At 44.5% G+C, this 21,146-nt stretch overlaps 1 protein-coding gene across 1 annotated transcript in view; it reads left to right on the top strand.

Moving 5' to 3' along the window:
- Window positions 1-2,046: 2,046 nt before the first annotated feature.
- LOC139384582 (mucin-5B-like) overlaps window positions 2,047-21,146 on the top strand; it is a 53,555-nt gene continuing 34,455 nt past the window's right edge. Inside the window, exons 1-8 of the mRNA XM_071129414.1 lie at window positions 2,047-2,135; window positions 2,275-2,535; window positions 4,530-4,718; window positions 4,891-4,955; window positions 5,080-5,280; window positions 7,863-8,162; window positions 19,130-19,285; window positions 19,429-19,694. Coding sequence (XP_070985515.1) covers window positions 2,047-2,135; window positions 2,275-2,535; window positions 4,530-4,718; window positions 4,891-4,955; window positions 5,080-5,280; window positions 7,863-8,162; window positions 19,130-19,285; window positions 19,429-19,694 — 1,527 coding nt within the window. The remainder of the gene's footprint in view (window positions 2,136-2,274; window positions 2,536-4,529; window positions 4,719-4,890; window positions 4,956-5,079; window positions 5,281-7,862; window positions 8,163-19,129; window positions 19,286-19,428; window positions 19,695-21,146) is intronic.

The raw sequence follows: 21,146 nt of genomic DNA, 5'->3' as shown, positions 1-21,146 counted from the left end.
ATTGAATGTAGGAGAATATAACACAATAGATCTGGTTTAGATAATTCAATGAAAAAAACATATGTGAAGGTTTAACGCAACAAGAAGATGCGTAATTACCCCATAACATTTAGCAAAATAATTGGTTTCAGTCATTTGCGCACAGTGCCATGAAGACGACACACTCGAAGGGCCATACACACCTGGACACAACAGCCAGAGAGCTCCAAAAAACGGTACAAGACAAAACAAACATTCAAATAGGATGATGGGGACAATTTCAGTGAAAAACATAAGAGGGCAACAGTACTTGTGCAAAGTTTCAAAATGATAACTTCCAAAACGAGTGTGCTACATGACATTTATCATGAAGTCACCCAGGTGTCCCACACAAGTAGCCAAAAATGTATCCAAGCTTCCAAATTGGTGAAGTTATACATTTTGAATGGAATAACTATATACAAAATACCAAAATGGTATTCTAACACACCCCCCCCCCAAAAAATGGAGAAAAAACATGAAAAAAATATATACATTTACAAAATAACACTTTCAATATTTGGAAGACCCTCAGTCCTCTACACAATATTGTGCTGCTGATGCCAGGTGCCATAGCAGTCTTTTTCTGCTGTAAAGCAGAGGGTCACCAAGCATGTGGTGCAGGTGATGGGGGACTTTATTTAGCAAAGAACACAGCAACGCCTCCATGCTGTGCCCTTTTGACCCTGAGGCACATCCATGCCTGCAGAAATACATTTGGGCAGATGAACACCACTTGTGGCAGGAGCAGAAGGGACAGAAGTAGAGGGGCCACAACGTGGTGCTGTGGTGCTGTAGCCAGCAAGCTCCTTGATGAGCAGCTCTCTGAAGGCTAGCTGTGACATTGGGGGCTTTCCACAGCTCTTAGCCATTTCCTTGTGTAGGATGAATGCATTCACCACAGCAATGTCGATGAAATGATAGAAGAAGGTCTTGTACCATTTCATCGTCTTATGGAGAACATTGTAATAGCCTATCAGCGCATCTGACAGGTCCACACTTCCCATGCTCTTGTTGTAGTCCTTTATTGCAGTTGGAATGGGGACATTTTTTGCGGTCCATGCCCCAGTAGCCATGAGACAACAGGTGTCCGGCTGGATGAACCAGCTTCAGTGGGGGATGGACACCTTGGCACTGGGGGCTCCCATTCGACGTCAGTGTCACTGTGAAAGAAAATGTTCAGTTAGAATAGTTTCACATATGACCCCTGTATCAACAGGTATAATAAACATATATATATATAGAGTACAGGAAACATAAGGTTGAATATATTATTATAGACCTGCTAGATCTACTGTCTCATTTATATTATGACATTTCAGCTAGATCTACTGTCTCTATTTTATTATGACAGACCAGCTAGATCTACTGTCTTTATTATATTACAACAGACTGTCACGAGTCCGATCGAGGGTGGTTTCCCTTCCCGGTCGGGTGGTGCTCGGCGGTCGTCGTCACCTGCCTATTAGCTGTCACTGATTGTCTTTCCTCCCCCTCCTTGTATGTTTATTGTTAGCACCTGTTCGTGAATCATTAGTTGGGCTTTATTAGACAGCCGGCCCGCCTGTTTCTTTGTGCGGGATCAATTATTGTGACCTTCGGTTATGTAGTAGAGGAACGTGTTTGTTCCTGGTCGTGTATTCTGTTGTACTATTTTCGTCCCCCGTGTTCGGGGCAGTTTGGTTGTGAGCACCCTGTGTTGCGTTAGTGCATTAAAGAGCACAGCATTGCACTCTCTGTTTCCTGCGTCTGACTCCACACCCACGACACCCGGAGCGTTACAGAATCCCTCACCGGTATTGAATGGAGTCAGCAGGAGCAGCAGCCAACCCTCTCCCATCGATGGAGGAACGGGTTCTCCACCACACCACCGTCCTCCATCGGATCGGATTGGCGATGGATCAAGTGATGGAGAGAATGGACCGATGGGAGAGGAGTAGTCTCCTCTCTCCACCTTCGGACCCCCGGCTCCGGACTCCCCATCTCCCGACTCCAGCACCCTCCGTCTGACGCTCCCGAGGGCTTATGATGGAGCGGCGGCGGGTTGCCAGGGGTTTTTACTCCAACTGGAGCTATACCTGGCCACCGTCAGACCCACTCCCTCGTGAGCGGAGAGGGTGCGTGTCCTCATCTCCTGCCTCACGGGTCGTGCTCTGGAGTGGGCGAACGCAGTCTGGAATGGCCCAGACTCAGCGAGGGAGAGACCAGAGCCAGAGTTTTCCCGCCGCTTCCGTGCCGTGTTTGATCACCCTCCAGAAGGGCAGTGGGAGAACAACTATTTCATCTCAGGCAGGAGAGGAGGAGCGCCCAGGATTACGCGCTGGAGTTCCGGACCTTGGCAGCAGGATCTGGGTGGAACGACAGGGCCCTTATTGACCACTACAGGTGTAGTCTCTGGGAGGACGTCCGCAGGGAGCTAGCGTGTTGGGACACCGCTCTTTCCCTGGATGAGCTGATTGACATGTCCATCCGACTGGACAATCTTCTGGCTGCCCGCGGGCGTTCGGAGAGGGTCCTGTGTGTTCCACCACCCAGCCGCTCCGCTCCCATTCCGATGGAGTTGGGAGGGGCCGTGCCGAGGGGTACCGGAGGAGGAGGCCTTCCCTGCACCAACTGTGGTCGGAGAGGACACACGGCCGATCGGTGCTGGGAGGGGTCTGTCTGGGAGTAGAGATGGCAGGCGGAACGCTTCTCGATCACCCCAGGTGAGTCAGCATAAAACTCACCCAGAACCCCCTGTTGGCCACATGTTTGTCTTAACTTTTTTCCTTCACTTTTTTCCCTCTTCCCAGCATAGGGCGCTAGTCGATTCAGGCGCAGCTGGGAACTTTATGGATCGCGGACTCGCCCTTAAGTTAGGGGTTCCGCTGGTGCCGATAGATTCTCCTTTTCCCATGTACTTCCTAGATAGCCGGCCATTAGGGTCAGGGATGGTCAGGGAGACCACGGTTCCACTGGACATGGTGACGCAGGGGAATCATAGGGAGCGTATCAGTCTTTATATTATTGATTCGCCTGCGTTTCCAGTGGTGCTAGAGATTCCCTGGCTGGCCAGGCACAATCCTAAAATTTTGTGGAGACAGGGGGTTCTCCAGGGGTGGTCAGAGGAGTGTTCTGGAAGGTGTTTGGGAGTTTCCATCGGTGCCACGTCGGTGGAAAGTCCAGACCAGGGTTCCACGGTGTGCATTCCCCCCGAGTATGCCAATTTGGCAATCTCTTTCAGTAAAGTGAAAGCGACTAAATTACCACCTTATCGACCGGGAAGGGTTAGATCTCCAGGTAAACGCTGCGCTTCCCAAGAGTCACGTGTACCCATTGTCCCAGGAGGAGACGTTGGCGATGGAGACATATGTCACGGAGTCGCTGGGACAGGGGTACATTCGGCCCTACATCTCACCCGTCTCCTCAAGTTTCTTTTTTGTGAAGAAAAAGAAGGGAGGTTTGCGTCCGTGTATTGATTATAGAGGTCTAAACGCCATCACAGTGGGGTATAATTACCCTCTATTTCGCATTGCTACAGCGGTGGAATTATTTCACGAAGCGCAGTTCTTCACAAAACTGGATCTCAGGAGCACGTATAGTCTGGTGCGTATTCGGAAGGGAGACGAGTGGAAAACCGCATTTAGTACCACATCGGGCCACTATGAGTACCTCGTCATGCCGTATGGGTTAAAGAATGCTCCAGCCGTTTTCCAATCCTTTGTAGACGAGATTCTCAGAGACCTGTGCGGGCAGGGAGTGGTTGTTTATATCGATGACATTCTGATCTACTCGGCCACTCACACCGCGCATGTGTCTCTGGTACGCAAGGTGCTTGGTAGACTGCTGGAGCATGACCTATACGTCAAGGCCTAGAAATGCGTGTTCTCTAAACGAGCCGTCTCCTTCCTGGGTTATCGCATTTCCACCTCGGGGGTGGTGATGGAGGGTGACCACATTAGGGCCGTGCGTAATTGGCCGACTCCGACCACGGTAAAAGAGGTGCAGCGGTTTTTGGGTTTTGCCAACTACTACCGGAGGTTTATCCAGGGTTTTGGCCAGATAGCGGCTCCCATTACCTCACTGCTGAAGGGGGGCCCGGTGCGGTTACAGTGGTCAGCAGAGGCGGACGGAGTTTTCAACAAGTTGAAGGCGCTGTTCACTGATGCACCCGTGTTGGCGCATCCGGACCCCTCTCTAGCATTCATAGTGGAGGTGGACGCGTCCGAGGCTGGGGTGGATGCCGTGCTATCACAGCGCTCGGGTACGCCACCAAAACTCCGCCCCTGCGCTTTCTTCTCAAGGAAGCTCAGCCCAGCGTAGCGTAACTATGATGTGGGGGACCGGGAGTTGCTAGCAGTGGTCAGAGCTCTGAAGGTGTGGAGACACTGGCTTGAGGGGGCTAAGCACCCCTTTCTCATCTGGACCGACCACCAGAATCTGGAGTATATTCGGGCAGCTAGGAGACTTAACCCACGTCAGGCAAGGTGGGCCATATTCTTCACCCGGTTCCGGTTTACATTGTCTTATAGACCGGGCTCCCAGAACGTAAAGGCTGATGCACTGTCCCGCCTTTACGACACGGAGGATAGGTCCACCGAACCTACTCCCATCCTTCCCGCCTCAAGGCTGGTAGCAACAGTGGTATGGGAGGTGGACTCGGACATCGAGCGGGCATTACGGGCGGAACCCGCGCCTCCTCAGTGTCCGGCGGGGCGAAAGTACGTGCCGCTTGGTGTTCGGGACCAACTGATTCGGTGGGCTCACGACCTACCCTCCTCGGGTCACCCTGGGGTGACGAGGACAGTGGGGAGCCTTCGGGGGAGGTATTGGTGGCCTACCTTGGCTAAGGACGTTAAGGTTTATGTCTCCTCCTGTTCGGTGTGCGCCCAGAGTAAGGCTCCTAGGCACCTTCCTAGAGGGAAGTTACAACCCCTCCCCGTTCCACAACGGCCATGGTCACGTCTATCCGTAGATTTCCTGACCGATCTTCCGCCGTCTCAGGGGAACACCACGGTTCTAGTGATTGTGGATCGGTTCTCTGCGTCCTGCATCTCCTCCCGTTGCCCGGTATCCCTACAGCCCTACAGACTGCGGAGGCATTATTCACCCACGTCTTTCGGCACTACGGGGTGCCGGAGGACATCGTTTCTGATCGGGGCCCCCAATTCACGTCCCGAGTATGGAGGGCATTCATGGAACGTTTGGCGGTCTCTGTCAGCCTGACCTCCGGTTATCACCCCGAGAGTAATGGGCAGGTGGAGAGAGTGAACCAGGAGATGGGTAGGTTTCTGCGGTCGTATTAACAGAATCGGCTAGGGGAGTGGGCACAATACATTCCCTGGGCTGAAATGGCCCAGAACTCACTACGCCACTCCTCTACTAACGTGTCCCCTTTTCAGTGTGTGTTGGGGTACCAGCCGGTCCTGGCACCATGGCATCCGAGCCAGACCGAAGCTCCTGCGGTGGAGGAATGGGTACAGCGCTCCAAGGAGACCTGGAGGGCCGTCCAGGAATCTCTCCAACAAGCGAGTGGACGGCAGAAGAGGAGTGCTGACCGCCACCGCAGTGAGGCCCCCGTGTTTGTACCGGGGGACAGGGTCTGGCTCGCGACCCGAAACCTGCCCCTCCGCTTGCCCTGCCGGAAGCTGGGTCCGCAGTGTGTAGGGCCCTTTGAAGTCCTGAGGAGAATAAACAAGGTGTGTTATCGATTACAACTCCCTTCCTATTATCGTATCAACCCCTCGTTTCATGTGTCTCTCCTCAGGCTGGTGGTAGCTGGTCCCCTGCAGGACAGTGAGGTGCCGGAGGTCCCCCCACCCCCCCTCTGGACATCGAGGGGTCCCCGGCGTATACGATACGGGCCATTCTGAACTCAAGACGCCGGTGTTGGCGCGCGTCGGGGGGGGGGGGGGGGGGGGGGGGTACTGTCACGAGTCCGACCGACGGTGGTTTCCCTTCCCACTCGGCGCTCGGCGGTCGTCGTCACCGACCTATTATTTGCCACTGATTGTCTTTCCTCCCCCTCCTTGCATGTTTATTGTTAGCACCTGTTCGTGAATCATTAGTTGGGCTTTATTAGACAGCCTGTTTCTTTGTGCGGGATTAATTATTGTGACCTTCAGTTATGTAGTAGAGGAACGTGTTTGTTCCTGGTCGTGTATTCTGTTGTACTATTTTCGTCCCCCGTGTTTGGGGCAGTTTGGTTGTGAGCACCCTGTGTTGCGTTAGTGCATTAAAGAGCACAGCATTGCACTCTCTGTTTCCTGCGTCTGACTCCACACCCACGACACCCAGAGAGTTACACAGACCAGCTGTGGCCATTGTTGTGGGCCTGCCCTCCCCTCAACAGCCTCAAATAGGCTATTTCATGTGGGGGTGGGTTGGGGTGGAGCGGCAGACACACACATCTCGGCCATGCTCCCTCTAATCCACAATATGTATATATACACACACAAACGTAGGCTATGGGTCATACACATACATACAAACGTACCCCCACCCACAATGTATAGCCAACGTGTACTTTACACATTTCATTACATTTTTATATATTGCTACTAAAATAAAATAAAAACCACAAATATTTTTTTCTATTATTAATTTCAAACAACGACATTAGCATGAGAAGAACTTACCAGTCCAAAACGATGTCCTCTCCGTTCAAAAAATATTCCTCCATTTGGGAATCAAAGCTATGCTAGCTAAATGAATCGTCCTCCAACAATCTCTGTCTCACTTTCCCGATCAATTTATTCTAAAATTGTGTGTACATCTGTATTTCTAGACTTAGATTTAGCTTTCCCTGACTTAGTCGCCATACTGATTGATATATAAACAGCTGAAGATGCGCTTTACCAAAAAAGTGCTGTGCGTAACATGCGCTCCTTCCAGTATGAATCTTCAATGGCGAATGACCCTCTTTACGCCAGAGTTTACTACATGGGTTGGTCGTCCAACACATAACCATTACATATTGCCATTTACCTCAGCTCATTGTCTATCTACCCAGCTAGATTTCAAGACGATCAGTGGTCATTGGGTTAAAATATAGTCAATCAATGAAACAGCGGTCAAATCATTGGTGCACAATGATGTCATTACTTGTTGTCTTCAAATCGCTTTCTTTCAGTCAATACGTCCCGCGAAATGACCCATAAAGTTTGGTTGTGTTACAAACAAACCAGTTGATTGCAATGAAACCAAACATGACTTGAAAAGTCACGTTTAGTGTGTGTATTTACATCGAATGTGTCGTCAAAAATTGAATGAGACGGAATTCACGACACAAGCGGTTCACAAAATGTTTCGTGTTAGGCTATAAAAATGGATTTTATGAAACAAAAGACCAGTCATTGTGTAACAACGAGCATTGGGATTGCAAACAGAGGAAGATCGTCAAAGGTAAACAAATTATTTTATTGCAATTTGTGATTTTGTTACGCCTGTGCTGGTTGAAATAGTTTCTTTTTATGTGGCTCTGTGCTCAGATAATCGCATCGTATGCTTTCGCAGTAAATCCTTTTTAAATCTGACAACGCAGTTGGATTAGCAAGATTCTAGGCTTTCGAAACATGTGAGACACTTGTATTTTCATGAATGTTTAATATTACTATTTATGTAGCGATCACCGTATGTTGTCGAATTTAATCCCGCTAACTAACGGGTTCGGTGCGCAGAGGTTAACAAGAAATTTGTGGAGTGGTTGAAAATTAGTTTTAATGACTCCAACCTACGTGTATGTAAACTTCCAACTTCAACTGTATATACTGTATTTTATACCATCTATAAGAGAGACTGGGAAAAGCAGGAGCTGAGACACAAAAACGCTGGTTGACTTGACAAACAAGACGAACTGGCAACAGACCCAACAGAGAACATAGGTATAAATACACAGGGGAAGACGGGTGACATCTGGAAGGGGGTGTCGACAATCCCAAAGTCAGGTAAAACAGATCAGGGTGTGACAGAGACAGCCTACAGGGAGGAGGTGAGGGTACTCAGAGTGTTGTCTCAGGAAAACAACCTCTCATTCAACGTCAATGAAACAAAGGAGATGATCGTGGACTTCAGGAAAAAGCAGATGGAGCACCCCCCTATCCACATCGAAGGGACAGCAGTGGAGAAGGTGGAAAGTTTTAAGTTCTTCGGCGTACACATCACAGGCAAACTGAAATGGTCCACCCATACAAACAGTATGGTAAAGAAGGCACAACAGCGCCTCTTCAACCTCAGAGGGCTATTGTGGCACATTTTCTGTAGGGAAGCTAATGATCCATCATGTATGGCATTCCTGGGAGTGTGTACACTTACATTCTTTATTACCATAGCATTTTTGTATGTTCTTTAAAGTTATGTACTTGAAAATGTATACATTGACCACTTTGGCACCTTTGGGCAAACTCCTGGCAGACTTGATACAAAATATTGTGTAGTGATGTAATTCTTCACTGGATTAGTCTGAAACTTTGCACAAACTGCTGCCATCTGACTCTTATCTCAATGTATGATATTTCTCTTGCATTTCAAAGATGATACTTTTTTTTTAAACGCATGTTTTTTTCTATGTATTTTCTTTTACCCGATCTTATGTGTTATTTTCTCCTACATTCATTTTAAATTTCCACAAACTTCAAAGTGCTTTCTTTCAAATGGTATCAATAATATGCATATCCTTGCTATAGGTCCTGAACTACAGGCAGTTAGATTTGGGTATGTCATTTTAGGCTAAAATTGAATCGGACCCCCGTAGCACTCCCTTCTGTCATCATGAAGTGCTTTCAGAGGCTAGTCAAGGATCATATCACCTCCACCTTACCTGTCACCCTAGGCCTAGACCCACTTCAATTTGCTTACCGCCCCAATAGGTCCACAGACAATGCAATTGCCATCACACTGCACACTGCCCTATCCCATCTGGACAAGAGGAATACCTATGTAAGAATGCTGTTCATTGACTAAAGCTCAGCATTCAACACCATAGTACCCTCCAAGCCCATCATTAAGCTTGAGGCCCTGGAGTCATTAAAACTAGTTTTTGAACCACTCCACAAACAAACTTTAGTTTTGTCATGTCGGTTAGGACATCAACTTTGTGCATGACACAAGTCATTTTTCCAATAATTGTTTACAGGCAGATTATTTCACTTATAATTCACTGTATCACAATTCCAGTGGGTCAGAAGATGACATACACTAAGTTGACTGTGCCTTTAAACAGCTTGTAAAATTCCATAAAAGGATGTAATGGCTTTAGAAGCTTCTGATAGGCTAATTGACATCATTTGAGTCAATTGGAGGTGTACCTGTGGATGTATTTCAAGGCCTACCTTAAAACTCAGTGCCTCTTTGCTTGACATCATGGGAAAACAAAAGAAACCATCCAAGACCTCAGAAGAAAAACTGTTGACCTCTTCAAGTCTGGTTCATCCTTGGGAGCAATTTCCAAACGCCTGAAGGTACCATGTTCATCTGTACAAACAATAGTACGCAAGTATAAACACCATGGGACCACGCAGCCGTCATACCGCTCAGGAAGGAGATGTGTTCTGTCTCCTAGAGATGAACGTATTTTGGTGCGAAAAGTGCAGATCAATCCCAGAACAACAGCAAAGGACCTTGTGAAGATGCTGGAGGAAACAGCTACAAAAGTATCTATATCCACAGTAAAATTAGTCCTATATCGACATAACCTGAAAGGCCTCTCAGCAAGGAAGAAGCCACTGCTCCAAAACCGCCATAAAAAAGCCAGACTATGGTTTGCAACTGCACATGGGGACAAAGATCGTACTTTTTGGAGAAATTACCTCTGGTCTGATGAAAGAAAAATATAACTGTTTGGTCATAATGACCCTTGTTAAGTTTGGAGGGAAAATGGGGAGGCTTGTCAGCCAAAGAACACCATCCCAACCGTGAAGCACGTGGGTGGCAGCGTCATGTTGTGGGGGTGCTTTGCTGCAGGAGGGACTGACGCACTTCACATAATAGATGGCATCAAGAGGAAGGGAAATTATGTGGATTTATTGAAGCAACATTTCAAGACATGTTAAAGCTTGGTCGCAAATGGGTCTTCCAAATGGACAATGACCCCAAGCATACTTCCAAAGTTGTGGCAGAATGGCTTAAGGACAACAAAGTCAAGGTATTGGAGTGGCCATCACAAAGCCCTGACATCAATCCCATAGAAAATTTGTGGGCAGAACTGAAAAGCTTGTGCGAGCAAGGAGGCCTATACAAACCTGACTCAGTTACACCAGCTCTGTCAGGAGGAATTGGCCAAAATTCACCCAACTTATTGTGGGAAGCTTGTGGAAGGCTACCTGAAACATTTGACCCAAGTTAAACAATTTAAAGGCCATGCTACCAAATACTAATTGAGTGTATGTAAACTTGTGACCCACTGGGAATGTGATAAAAGAAATAAAAGCTGAATTGAATCATTCCCTCTACTATTATTCTGACATTTCACATTCTTAAAATAAAGCGTTGATCCAAACTGACCTAAGACAGTACATTCTTACTAGGATTAAAAGTCAGGAATTGTGAAAAACTGAGTTTAAATGTATTTCGCTAAGGTGTATGTAAACTTCCAACTTCAACTGTATGTCCTGTTTTGTTCCATGCCAAATTAACTGCATAGGCCAACAGCCTAGGACTGATTTTGCAACCATTTGGTTCAGTTTGGGTGTATTTAGGTTTAGGTCTGTCTAGAAAGGTCTGTCCAGAAAGGTACATTAGCAGGCCACTCATATCGTGTAGACCTATTTTGTCAGGATTTAGTCCGGTGTTAAGATAGGTAAATATGGACTTCTCCTTCAACTCCCCGCCCATTAATGCTGTAGCCTATTTTACATTGGTGTATGCTAATATTAGTGTGAGAGATTTAAAGTTTTTTGGGGGGCTCAACAAGTGTTATTCATGTGTATCTTGGAGGGTACCAATGAGCAACAAATATTTGCAGAAGAAAAGGGCTGACAAATGTTGAAGTATGGACACCCAGCAGAGACTGTGTAATACGCTAACAGATGTATATGTTAAGTGTTTCACCACGTCTTCTGTCCAGAACTGTTGCAACAAATCTGAGTCACTGCTTCCTGATGCTCCCTGCGGGCAGCCACTCCACCTGTGTGTCTAGAGGTGGGTAGAGCTTTTGAACCAGTACCTTGTCATTGGTGATAGAACCCAAAGTTTGAACTGATGCTCGAACGTTCCACAATTCATCAAACACTTGTTTGAGGTGTCATGGTGTTGGCCTGGGGGATAGGTTTATGACAGTCATAACTACCTCTTCCCCCTTTCCTCTCTCTACCCTACTGATGTTACATTTGCAAACCCCTTTGGTTAACATAGAGATTCTGGGAGCATCAGAAGATGGGGGGAAATGAGCTATATTCTGGTAATCCGACCAATTGAACATATGCGGTGGAACTTAATGAATATGATGTCAGTTCGGTTGTCATCTGAGACATTCTCATCAATGATAAGATGACATAAACTCTACAGTGGAAAGTCTACACATCAGAGTTATCGGATTCACATGGAATTGTTGTTCAATTTAAATGTTTGAATATGAAATTATTCGTGATGGGATGAAATATGATTTTAGCTTCTAAAATGTGAGATTTGGGTTTTCATAAGGTTAGGGCTATGCTCAATCAGTGGCCCGCCCCTGTGAAGGGACATGGGCTATAAAACTTCTGGGCAGCACGGCCTTCCATCTACCACCAACCTACTGAAGCACAGCTCAGAGTAAATATTTATTACATTTTCCTTTTCCAAATGGGCGGTAATTTAGAATGCATAAGATACTGTATTTACGATAGCACAGCTTCTCCCTGTGTCCCTCAGTCTTCCCGCTCTTTCACTCAAACCCAGCCCCTTTTCTTTTGTGTAACCAGGTGTCATATCTGTTCTGCCCGCTAGGGACGTTTTCCTTTATGATGTAATTTGTAATCAAGTTATGATTAATTATGTGTATGTGTAATTCTGTGTGATTAGTTAAACCCAATTTTGTATTTCTGATTCAACTTGTTAGCCAGGGTTCGTGAAGATAACCAAGAATTTACAACTTTCAGATGAGACTGAATTAAGGTGAGGATTAATATTGATTGCTATTGATGTAAAATATTACTAGGTCTTTAAGAGTTTATTCGGAAGATAACAGCTCTATAAATATTATTTCATGGTGCCCCGACTCTCTAGTTAATTACATTTACATGATTAGCTCAATCAGGTCATATTGATTACGGATAAATTATTTTTATAGAATAGCATGTCATATCACTTAATCCGGCATAGCCAAAGACACGACAGAGGTTTCTAAATTCTTTATAGCTACACATATGTAAAGAAAAACTCTTCACACATTTTTTGAGGATATTGTTACATCCTGAGAGGTAAACAAAGCCTTGCATTGTATTATACATTTATTTGCTCAGAACTAATATAGGCAACGGCATTAACATCTAAAGTGGTAATGAAAAGCTCCCACTTGTAAAGTTAAGATATGCAAGCAAACAGAGTTTTTTTTAGATGTCAACATCATAACATCACACCAAATGTAGCGTATGTAGCTACCACACTTTGTTTAGTTATGGCTACATATTGTTTTGTCTGCTTGGTTACAAAAAAGACGTAGACAAACGCCCAAGTTTGTCTGGCTCTCGGTGACACGCAATGTACACTGACAATCTCCTCCCAGAAAGAAATCCCCACTCCACCCATGGAGATCTAACCACAGACCTATGGGTTCTAACTGTAAAATGAAAAGCTCTGTGTGTAAAATATCGACATGGTGTGAAGAGAGGGACACATTGCTGATCAGGGTTTTTACTTAGCATATGTTGTATTAGGCTGAAATTATACTCCCCTAGACATTCTCAGTAGAGGCTTTGTGACATCACCTTTCACTACACAGAGGGCTAAGTACAGAGATTTTGGTGCATGCCGTAAGTTAAAGCTTTAAGTACTGGTGTCTTGCTACGGTGAACGTTTGGTGGAGTATAAACCCAGCCTCAGTCACATGTTTGTTTAAATACTTATAAAACCTTCAAATGGGGGAGACAATATACATCAAGTTATTTAATTTCTAAACTGTTAAACATATGTATGAAAATACCCTCAAATATAAGGTGACATTCTGTAGGCTGGACAATAGAATGAGTCAAAATTCACCCAAGGCTGAAAAACGGCATTAGAACGTTGGCTACGCTGGAACACTAGCGTGAGCCTTGGAATCGAAGGTTCGCAGGACCTGTTTTGACTGGAATGATTCTTAGATTTCCATTTCGCCTAAATGGCACAAAAACATTCATCCCTTTTTATTTTACCAGTACAATCTGTTCGCTGGACAAAACTGGAAAAAAACAACTTGTGAAGAAAGTGAACATCCGCACTTCGATGGTGTCAACTGTGCTTATGCCTGCGTAATGAGTTGGGAAAAAGGAAAACTTTTGACTATTTCTGGTCTAGTGATCGATGACAAACGAGCTCACTGCCCAGACTTACAGAATTACAAAGAGGAGATTCTCTTGATTAAATTGTGCCAGACTTGAAAAAATCCAAATATATGCATTCTGAGATATTTGGCGAAATAGACTGGCATGCCTTTCCATAGGAAAACAATGGGGGGAGCTCAGCGTTCCAGGGGCAAAAAGTATTTTGGGGCTAGCATTTGATGACAAACGAGCTCGCTGCCCAGACCTACATAATCAGAAAGAGGAGATTCTCATGATTAAAATGGCATCCGACTTGAAAAAATCTAAATATACACATTGCTATATTTCCCCTATAGGAATTAATGGGACGACCTCAGAGTTCCATGTGTCATTTTTTGTTTTTGTTTACATTTTAACTATAAACAACGTGAGCAGGTCTCATTCCCAACAATAGCGAAGCAGGCATTGTGACGTAGAACAATAAGTTGGGAATAGAATGTTCGGAATGCAAGTTGGTGCCACGGTGCTCAAATGAACTAATAGGATCTGGCAGGGTGAAAAATACCCTAAAATAAGGCCTGTTTTTAAGTAATTACTTACAAAACGACGGCAAGCAGCTGGGAATATGGTCATATTATGAAACTGGGCTCCATGGCGGATGCAATGAACTAGTTTTTATCAGAAAAATTTCACATGTCCAGCCTACATTCTGTACTGTTGTCTCGTGTAAACATTTGATCTCAAATCCAAAGTGCTGGAGTATAGAGTCAAATTTTAGCTTCACTGTACAAATAAATACGAAGGGGAGTGTCTATATATTTTGATTTACAACCGGATTGATTGAGTCTCTGTAAGACTGCCAAAGCGATTCTCCTTTGCACTGCTCTTTAGAAATTGTTGTTCTGATAACTCATGGCTAAAAATAAGGCCTGCTGACCTACATATAAGGGAGGTCTCCCATCAAATGATTAGTTTCAAATTATAATTATATCACATCAATGACATTAAATACAGCTTTAATACTTATTAAATGGACATGTATTCATGAGTGCCAGGATCCATATCCTGTTCTTGGAAACGTAATGCTTACACATTTTGGCACCGCAACCATTGCTATGACCAGCGTAAATATTTACCCTGGTGAGTCTAAGGAGTGGCAGTGAATGAAGTGGGAAGGACCATTTAATGGCCATTTTTTCAGGTGATTAATGAACTATGGGATGATTAGATTGCTACACCTTTCAATTAAGAGGTTAGGGCGTCAGTGCAGAGTCCAATTTCTCTGGTTAGATGGGCTGACATATCTTCCTGTTGATGGAATTAAAATGTTGATATAATTTCAAGATTAATTGAAAGTTGCAGTACAGTACATACAGCAAGACATAAAGCAAGACAGGCTTTATTAAAGGGGACGTTCAGGATATTACAACTTGTTAGATGGTTCCTCATCCTAATAGTAGTCTGTGGGCCAGGATAAACTGTAATCCATTCTCTAAACAGCCACTGTAAATGTCAGCTAACTTTAGCCACCGCTTACAAAAAAAATATGTAACTGATGGTGGCATGTGTGCAATTGTCAAAATGTCACAGTCAAATAAACGGAAATAATCATCATATTTGGTTTGATGTTAATAAAAGGGGATTTGGCTCATATTGAGGCTCAAACCCAGGACCTCTGCTTTGCCGGCCCTCCCGAAGTGCATTTCCGGTCGGTACCATGCAAAAAGCTGACTATTTGCTTGTGCAAGTGGGGACACTTCTAGCTGAGGAGTAAGTTTCACACAACCCCATGTGCCCTTCACATATGCTTCCATTGATTGTTAGCTAGTAGTAGCTAAAGTTAGCTGAAGTTTGTAGTGGCTGTTTAAAGAAAAGTGAAGTAAGAGTTACATTTCTTCCTGGCCCACTGACTACTTTCAGGGGAAGAACCATCTAACATCAAGTTGTAAAATACCGAATTTCTAATGTGAGGTTTAGCCAAGCCTAGGTTGCACAATTGGGACTATTCCATTAGTTCCATTATAACAGGCAAGTTAATCTAGTGCAACTCAAATATTTGACAAATGTATTTGACCCAGGTCTGGTATTTTTCTTGCTTCAACTTTGACACAGCTAACTTTGGGATCACTAGAAATGTCCTTGTTTTCCATGAAAACATACATAAAATGAGTTGCAAAATGAATACGAAATATAGTCAAGGTTATAAATAATTATTTTAATTTAAATAATAATTGTGTCCTTCAAACTTTTCTTTCGTCAACGAATCCTCAATTGCAGCAATTACAGCCTTACAGACCTTTGGCATTCTAGTTATCAATTTGTTGAGGTAATCTGAAGAGATTTCACCCCATGTTTCATGAAGCACCTCCTACAAGTTGGATTGGCTTGATGGGCACTTCTTACATACCATATGGTCAAGCAGCTCCCACAACAGCTCAATAAGGTTGAGATCCAGTGATTGTGCTGACCACTTCATTATAGACAGAATACCAGCTGACTGCTTCTTTCCTAAATAGTTCTTGCATAGTTTGGAGCTGTCCTTTGGGTCAATGTCCTGTTGTAGGAGGAAATTGGCTCAAATGAAACACCGTCCACAGGGTATGGCATGGCGTTGCAAAATTGTGAATTTGCTTCCTTCTTCAAGATGCCTTTTACCCTGTACACATCTCCCACTTTACCACCACCAAAGCACACCCAGACCCTCACATTGCCTCCACCATGCTTGACAGATGGCGTCAAGCACTCATCCAGCATCTTTTCATTTTTTCTGCGTCTCACAAATGTTCTTCTTGTGATTCGAACACCTAAAACTTAGATTTGTCTGTTCATAACACTTTTTTTCCCCCAATCTTCATCTGTCCAGTGTCTGTGTTCTTTTGCCCATCTTAATCCTTTCTTTTCATTGGCCAGTCTGAGGTATGTTTTTTTCTTTGCAACTCTGCCTAGAAGGCCAGCATCCCGGAGTCGCCTATTCACTGTTGATGCTGAGACTGGTGTTTTGCGGGCACTATTTAATGAAGCTGCCAGTTGAGGACTTGTGAGCTGTCTGTTTTTCAAACGAGACACTGTAATGTACTTGTCCTCTTGCTCAGTTGTGCACCGGGGCCTCCCACTCCTCTTTCCATTCTGGTTAGAGCCAGTTTTAACCTGTTCTCTGAAGGGAGTAGTACACAGCGTTGTATGAGATCTTCAGTTTTTTGGCAATTTCTCGCATGGAATAGCCTTAATTTCTCAGAACAATTATAGACTGATGAGTTTCAGAAGAAATGTCTTTGTTTTGGGCCATTTTGAGCCTGTAATCAAACCCACAAATGCTGGTGCTCCAGATACTCAACTAGTCTAAAGAAGGCAAGTTTTAATGCTTCTTTAATCAGAACAACAGTTTTCAGCTGTGCTAACGTAATTGCAAAAGGGTTTTCTGATGATCAATTAGTCTTTTAAAATGATAAACTTGGATTAGTTAACACAACATGTCATTGGAACACAGGAGTGATGGTTGCTGATAACGGGCCTCTGTACACCTATGTAGATATTCCATTAAAAAAATCTGCAGTTTCCAGCTACAATAGTCATTTACAACATTAACAATGTCTACACTGTATTTCTGATCAATTTTATGTTATTTTAATGGACAAAAAATGTGCTTTTCTTTCACAAACAAGAACATTTCTAAGTGACTCCAAACTTTTGAACGGTATATGTTGTATATGTTAGGGATGCAATGGTACAGTGGGCCCACGGTTCGGTATGTATCATGGTTTGTGGGCCTCGGTATGGTTTTGGTATCTTTATATTTAAGAAAAGTGTGTGCTTGTATGAATCTCATACGAGTTTGCAACACGTAGCTCTTCATCTCCCAATCCAGTACATAGTGAACCGTCACAGTGAGGTAGCTTCCAGTACATAGTGAACCGTCACAGTGAGGTAGCTTTGAGTTGCTCTGGAGGTCCAACTATCAATGGTGTGAGCTAGATAGGGTGTCTGTGTCAATTCGTTTTCAATTTCTCTTTGTGATGTCTCATAGAGTTTGGGAATTACTTTGCCGCTGAAATGTGTACTGGAGAGGACATTGTAACGCGGTTACATTTTTACAAATCTTTGGCTATGAATACTCCCACTGCTTTCGTTATTTCATTATGTTTTTCTGAATTTGTTGGAAATTGTTGTTGGAAGACAGCAGCGAGAAATTGTTGTGTTTTCACTAACGAGTGAACTCTCCTAGCTCCAGCTCCACCTGCAAGGGATATGGCCGGGTGATGGTGACGTAAATGACACATTATGTTAGAAGTGTTTCCACTCGAGTAGAGGACAGTGTCAAAGCAATGCTTGCAGACTGTACTTTGTTTGTTTACGGTCTTTTTACCCTCGTCATCGTATTGAACGCTGAATACAAAAGGTTCCCACACAGCGGACTTGAAAGACGGCGGTGCCTCTTCAAATTTGCTTCTCTCTGTCTCGCTAGCACTCGCCATTGTCACGTTGGAGCTGAGAGAATATTTGTTTTTAGTTTCCCATATCTTCATGGGGCCCCTTTAGGGAGGTTTCCTACTGAGATATCATTGCACGTCGTCCATTGGTTGTTTAATGGGGAAGGGGTTGTGGTCACTGCGGTTGCCACATTTGGAGACATTGCTGTGGAGTAAAGTTTGTCACCCCTCAGGAGACCCCTAACGGCCTGTGGCCCCAAGCAGTTGCCTGCCAAGCCTGTTCACAAACTCCGCTTCTGGTTCTGTGGATCTGAATGTAAAAAGTGTATGTAGTCTGCAATGCAATAAGCAATTTTGGAAATGATCGGAAAATGACAGGCATAACGTAATTCCGTGGTTCATGTGTGCGTATTGAACCGTAGGAGGCGTACAGAACGGTCCGACAACATACTGTGTACCGTTGCATCCCTAGTATAAGTACCGTCCTGGATATCTGTACCGTTGACCCCAAATAATTATTAAGTTCATTATTGGCCATAGGGATATACAGCACAGAGCTCTCTGGTTGTTGTGTCCAGTTCTAAATGGCCCTTCTAGTATGTAGTCTCCATGGCACTGTGCGCTAATGACTGAAACCAATTATTTTGCTAAATGTTATGGGGTAATTGCGCATTATTCTTCTTGTGGCGTTAAAAATGAATACTGGTATAATGTACAAACTGATTTATTTGGTAACACTTTACTTTAAAGTAGGCTACACATACAGTATAAATCAATTATTTGAATATAAGTAGCTAAAATGCCTTTATTGTGTCCTATTAGCGATATATTAGGCTCTGGTTAAGTGTTTTCTAATTCAAGTATTATACGTCATGTGTTAGCCATAATAAAGGCAATATTATTTAATAATTGAGAAAGTTACACAAGAAACATACTTTTTGTAGACATTCTCCCATTCCTCTCTTCCCTCATCAACTCATCCCACCCCTCTGACTTCAAAATGGCCCGAGTTGCTTTCCCCCTCAAGAAACCAACACTCATCTAATGTCAAAAACTATATACCTGTATCCCTACTTTCTTTTCTTTCCAAAACACATGAGTGTGCTGTCTCTGATCAACTTTCTCGTTATTTCTCTCCGAACGACCTTCTTGACCCTAACCAGTAAGGCGTCAAGACGGGTCACTCAACCGCGAATGCTCTTCTCTGTTTCACGGAGGCTCTCCGCACTTCCAAAGCTGACTCTCTCTCCTCTGTTCTCATCCTCCTAGGTCTATCTGCTGCCTTCAACATCGTGAACCATCAGATCCTCCTCTCCACCCTCTCAGGGCTGTGGGTGTCAGGATCTGCACACTCTTGGATTCCACTCCGCTCCTACCAGGTGACATTGAGAGGATCTGTGTCTGCATCACATACTCTCACTACTGGTATCCCCCATGGCTCGGTTCTAGGCCCTCTCCTCTTCTCTCTATACGCCAAGTCGGCTCCGTAATATCCTCACATGGTCTCTCCTATCATTGCTACGCTATGACACTCAACTACTTTTCTTCTTCCCCCTTCTGACACCCAGGTGGGGGCACGCATCTGTGCGTGCCTGGCAAATATCTCAACGTGGATATCAGCCCACCACCTCAAACTCAACTCAACAAGACGGAACTGCTCTTCCTCCAGGGGAAGGCCTGCCTGCTCAAACACTTCTCCATTACGATTGACAACTCCGAAGTGTCGCCCTCTCAGAGTGCAAAGAACCTTGGCGTGACCCTGGACAACATCCTGTCGTTCTCTGCAAACATCAAAGCAGTGACCCGCTCCTGCATGCTCTACAACATCTGTAGAGTATGACCCAAGTTCTCTCATGTTACCCCGCTCCTCCGCACCCTCCACTGGCTTCCAGTCAAAGCTTGCATCCACTACAAGACCATGGTGCTTACCTACGGAACAGCAATAGGAACTGCCCCTCCCTAACTTCAGGCTATGTTCAAACCCTACACCCCAACCCAAGCACTCCATTCTGCCACCTCAGGTCTCTTGGCCCTCCCATCCCTACGGGAGGGCAGTTCCTGCTCTGCTCTGCTCAGGCCAGTCCTAGCTCTTCTCCTCCCCACTGAAAGCTACGTTATTGAGGAAAATTTTACTTTCTATGCCTGTGATATGTGGTTGTCCCACTGAGCTATCTTAAGATGAATGCAGTAACTGTAAGTCGATCTGGATAAGTGCGTCTGCTAAATGACAAAAATGTAAAAAATATGCAAATGTATTAGCTATCTCAATGTGGAAATAATAATGACATAGTGTGCTACTTGCAGAAATATTGTCCAGAAATTTCCTCATTGGGCAGATCAAATACATACAGTGCCTTGCGAAAGTATTCGGCCCCCTTGAACTTTGCGACCTTTTGCCACATTTCAGGCTTCAAACATAAAGATATAAAACTGTATTTTTTTGTGAAGAATCAACAACAAGTGGGACACAATCATGAAGTGGAACGACATTTATTGGATATTTCAAACTTTTTTAACAAATCAAAAACTGAAAAATTGGGCGTGCAAAATTATTCAGCCCCTTTACTTTCAGTGCAGCAAACACTCTCCAGAAGTTCAGTGAGGATCTCTGAATGATCCAATGTTGACCTAAATGACTAATGATGATAATTTCAATCCACCTGTGTGTAATCAAGTCTCCGTATAAATGCACCTGCACTGTGATAGTCTCAGAGGTCCGTTAAAAGCGCAGAGAGCATCATGAAGAACAAGGAACACACCAGGCAGGTCCGAGATACTGTTGTGAAGAAGTTTAAAGCCGGATTTGGATACAAAAAGATTTCCCAAGCTTTAAACATCCCAAGGAGCACTGTGCAAGTGATAATATTGAAATGGAAGGAGTATCAGACCACTGCAAATCTACCAAGACCTGGCCGTCCCTCTAAACTTTCAGCTCATACAAGGAGAAGACTGATCAGAGATGCAGCCAAGAGGCCCATGATCACTCTGGATGAACTGCAGAGATCTACAGCTGAGGTGGGAGACTCTGTCCATAGGACAACAATCAGTTGTATATTGCACAAATCTGGCCTTTATGGAAGAGTGGCAAGAAGAAAGCCATTTCTTAAAGATATCCATAAAAAGTGTTGTTTAAAGTTTGCCACAAGCCACCTGGGAGACACACCAAACATGTGGAAGAATGTGCTCTGGTCAGATGAAACCAAAATTGAACTTTTTGGCAACAATGCAAAACGTTATGTTTGGCGTAAAAGCAACACAGCTCATCACCCTGAACACACCATCCCCA

Source organism: Oncorhynchus clarkii, chromosome 26 (genome assembly GCF_045791955.1).
Source record: "Oncorhynchus clarkii lewisi isolate Uvic-CL-2024 chromosome 26, UVic_Ocla_1.0, whole genome shotgun sequence".
In the NCBI taxonomy this organism is placed as follows: domain Eukaryota; kingdom Metazoa; phylum Chordata; class Actinopteri; order Salmoniformes; family Salmonidae; genus Oncorhynchus; species Oncorhynchus clarkii.
This window is presented reverse-complemented; position numbering and strand designations above follow the sequence as displayed.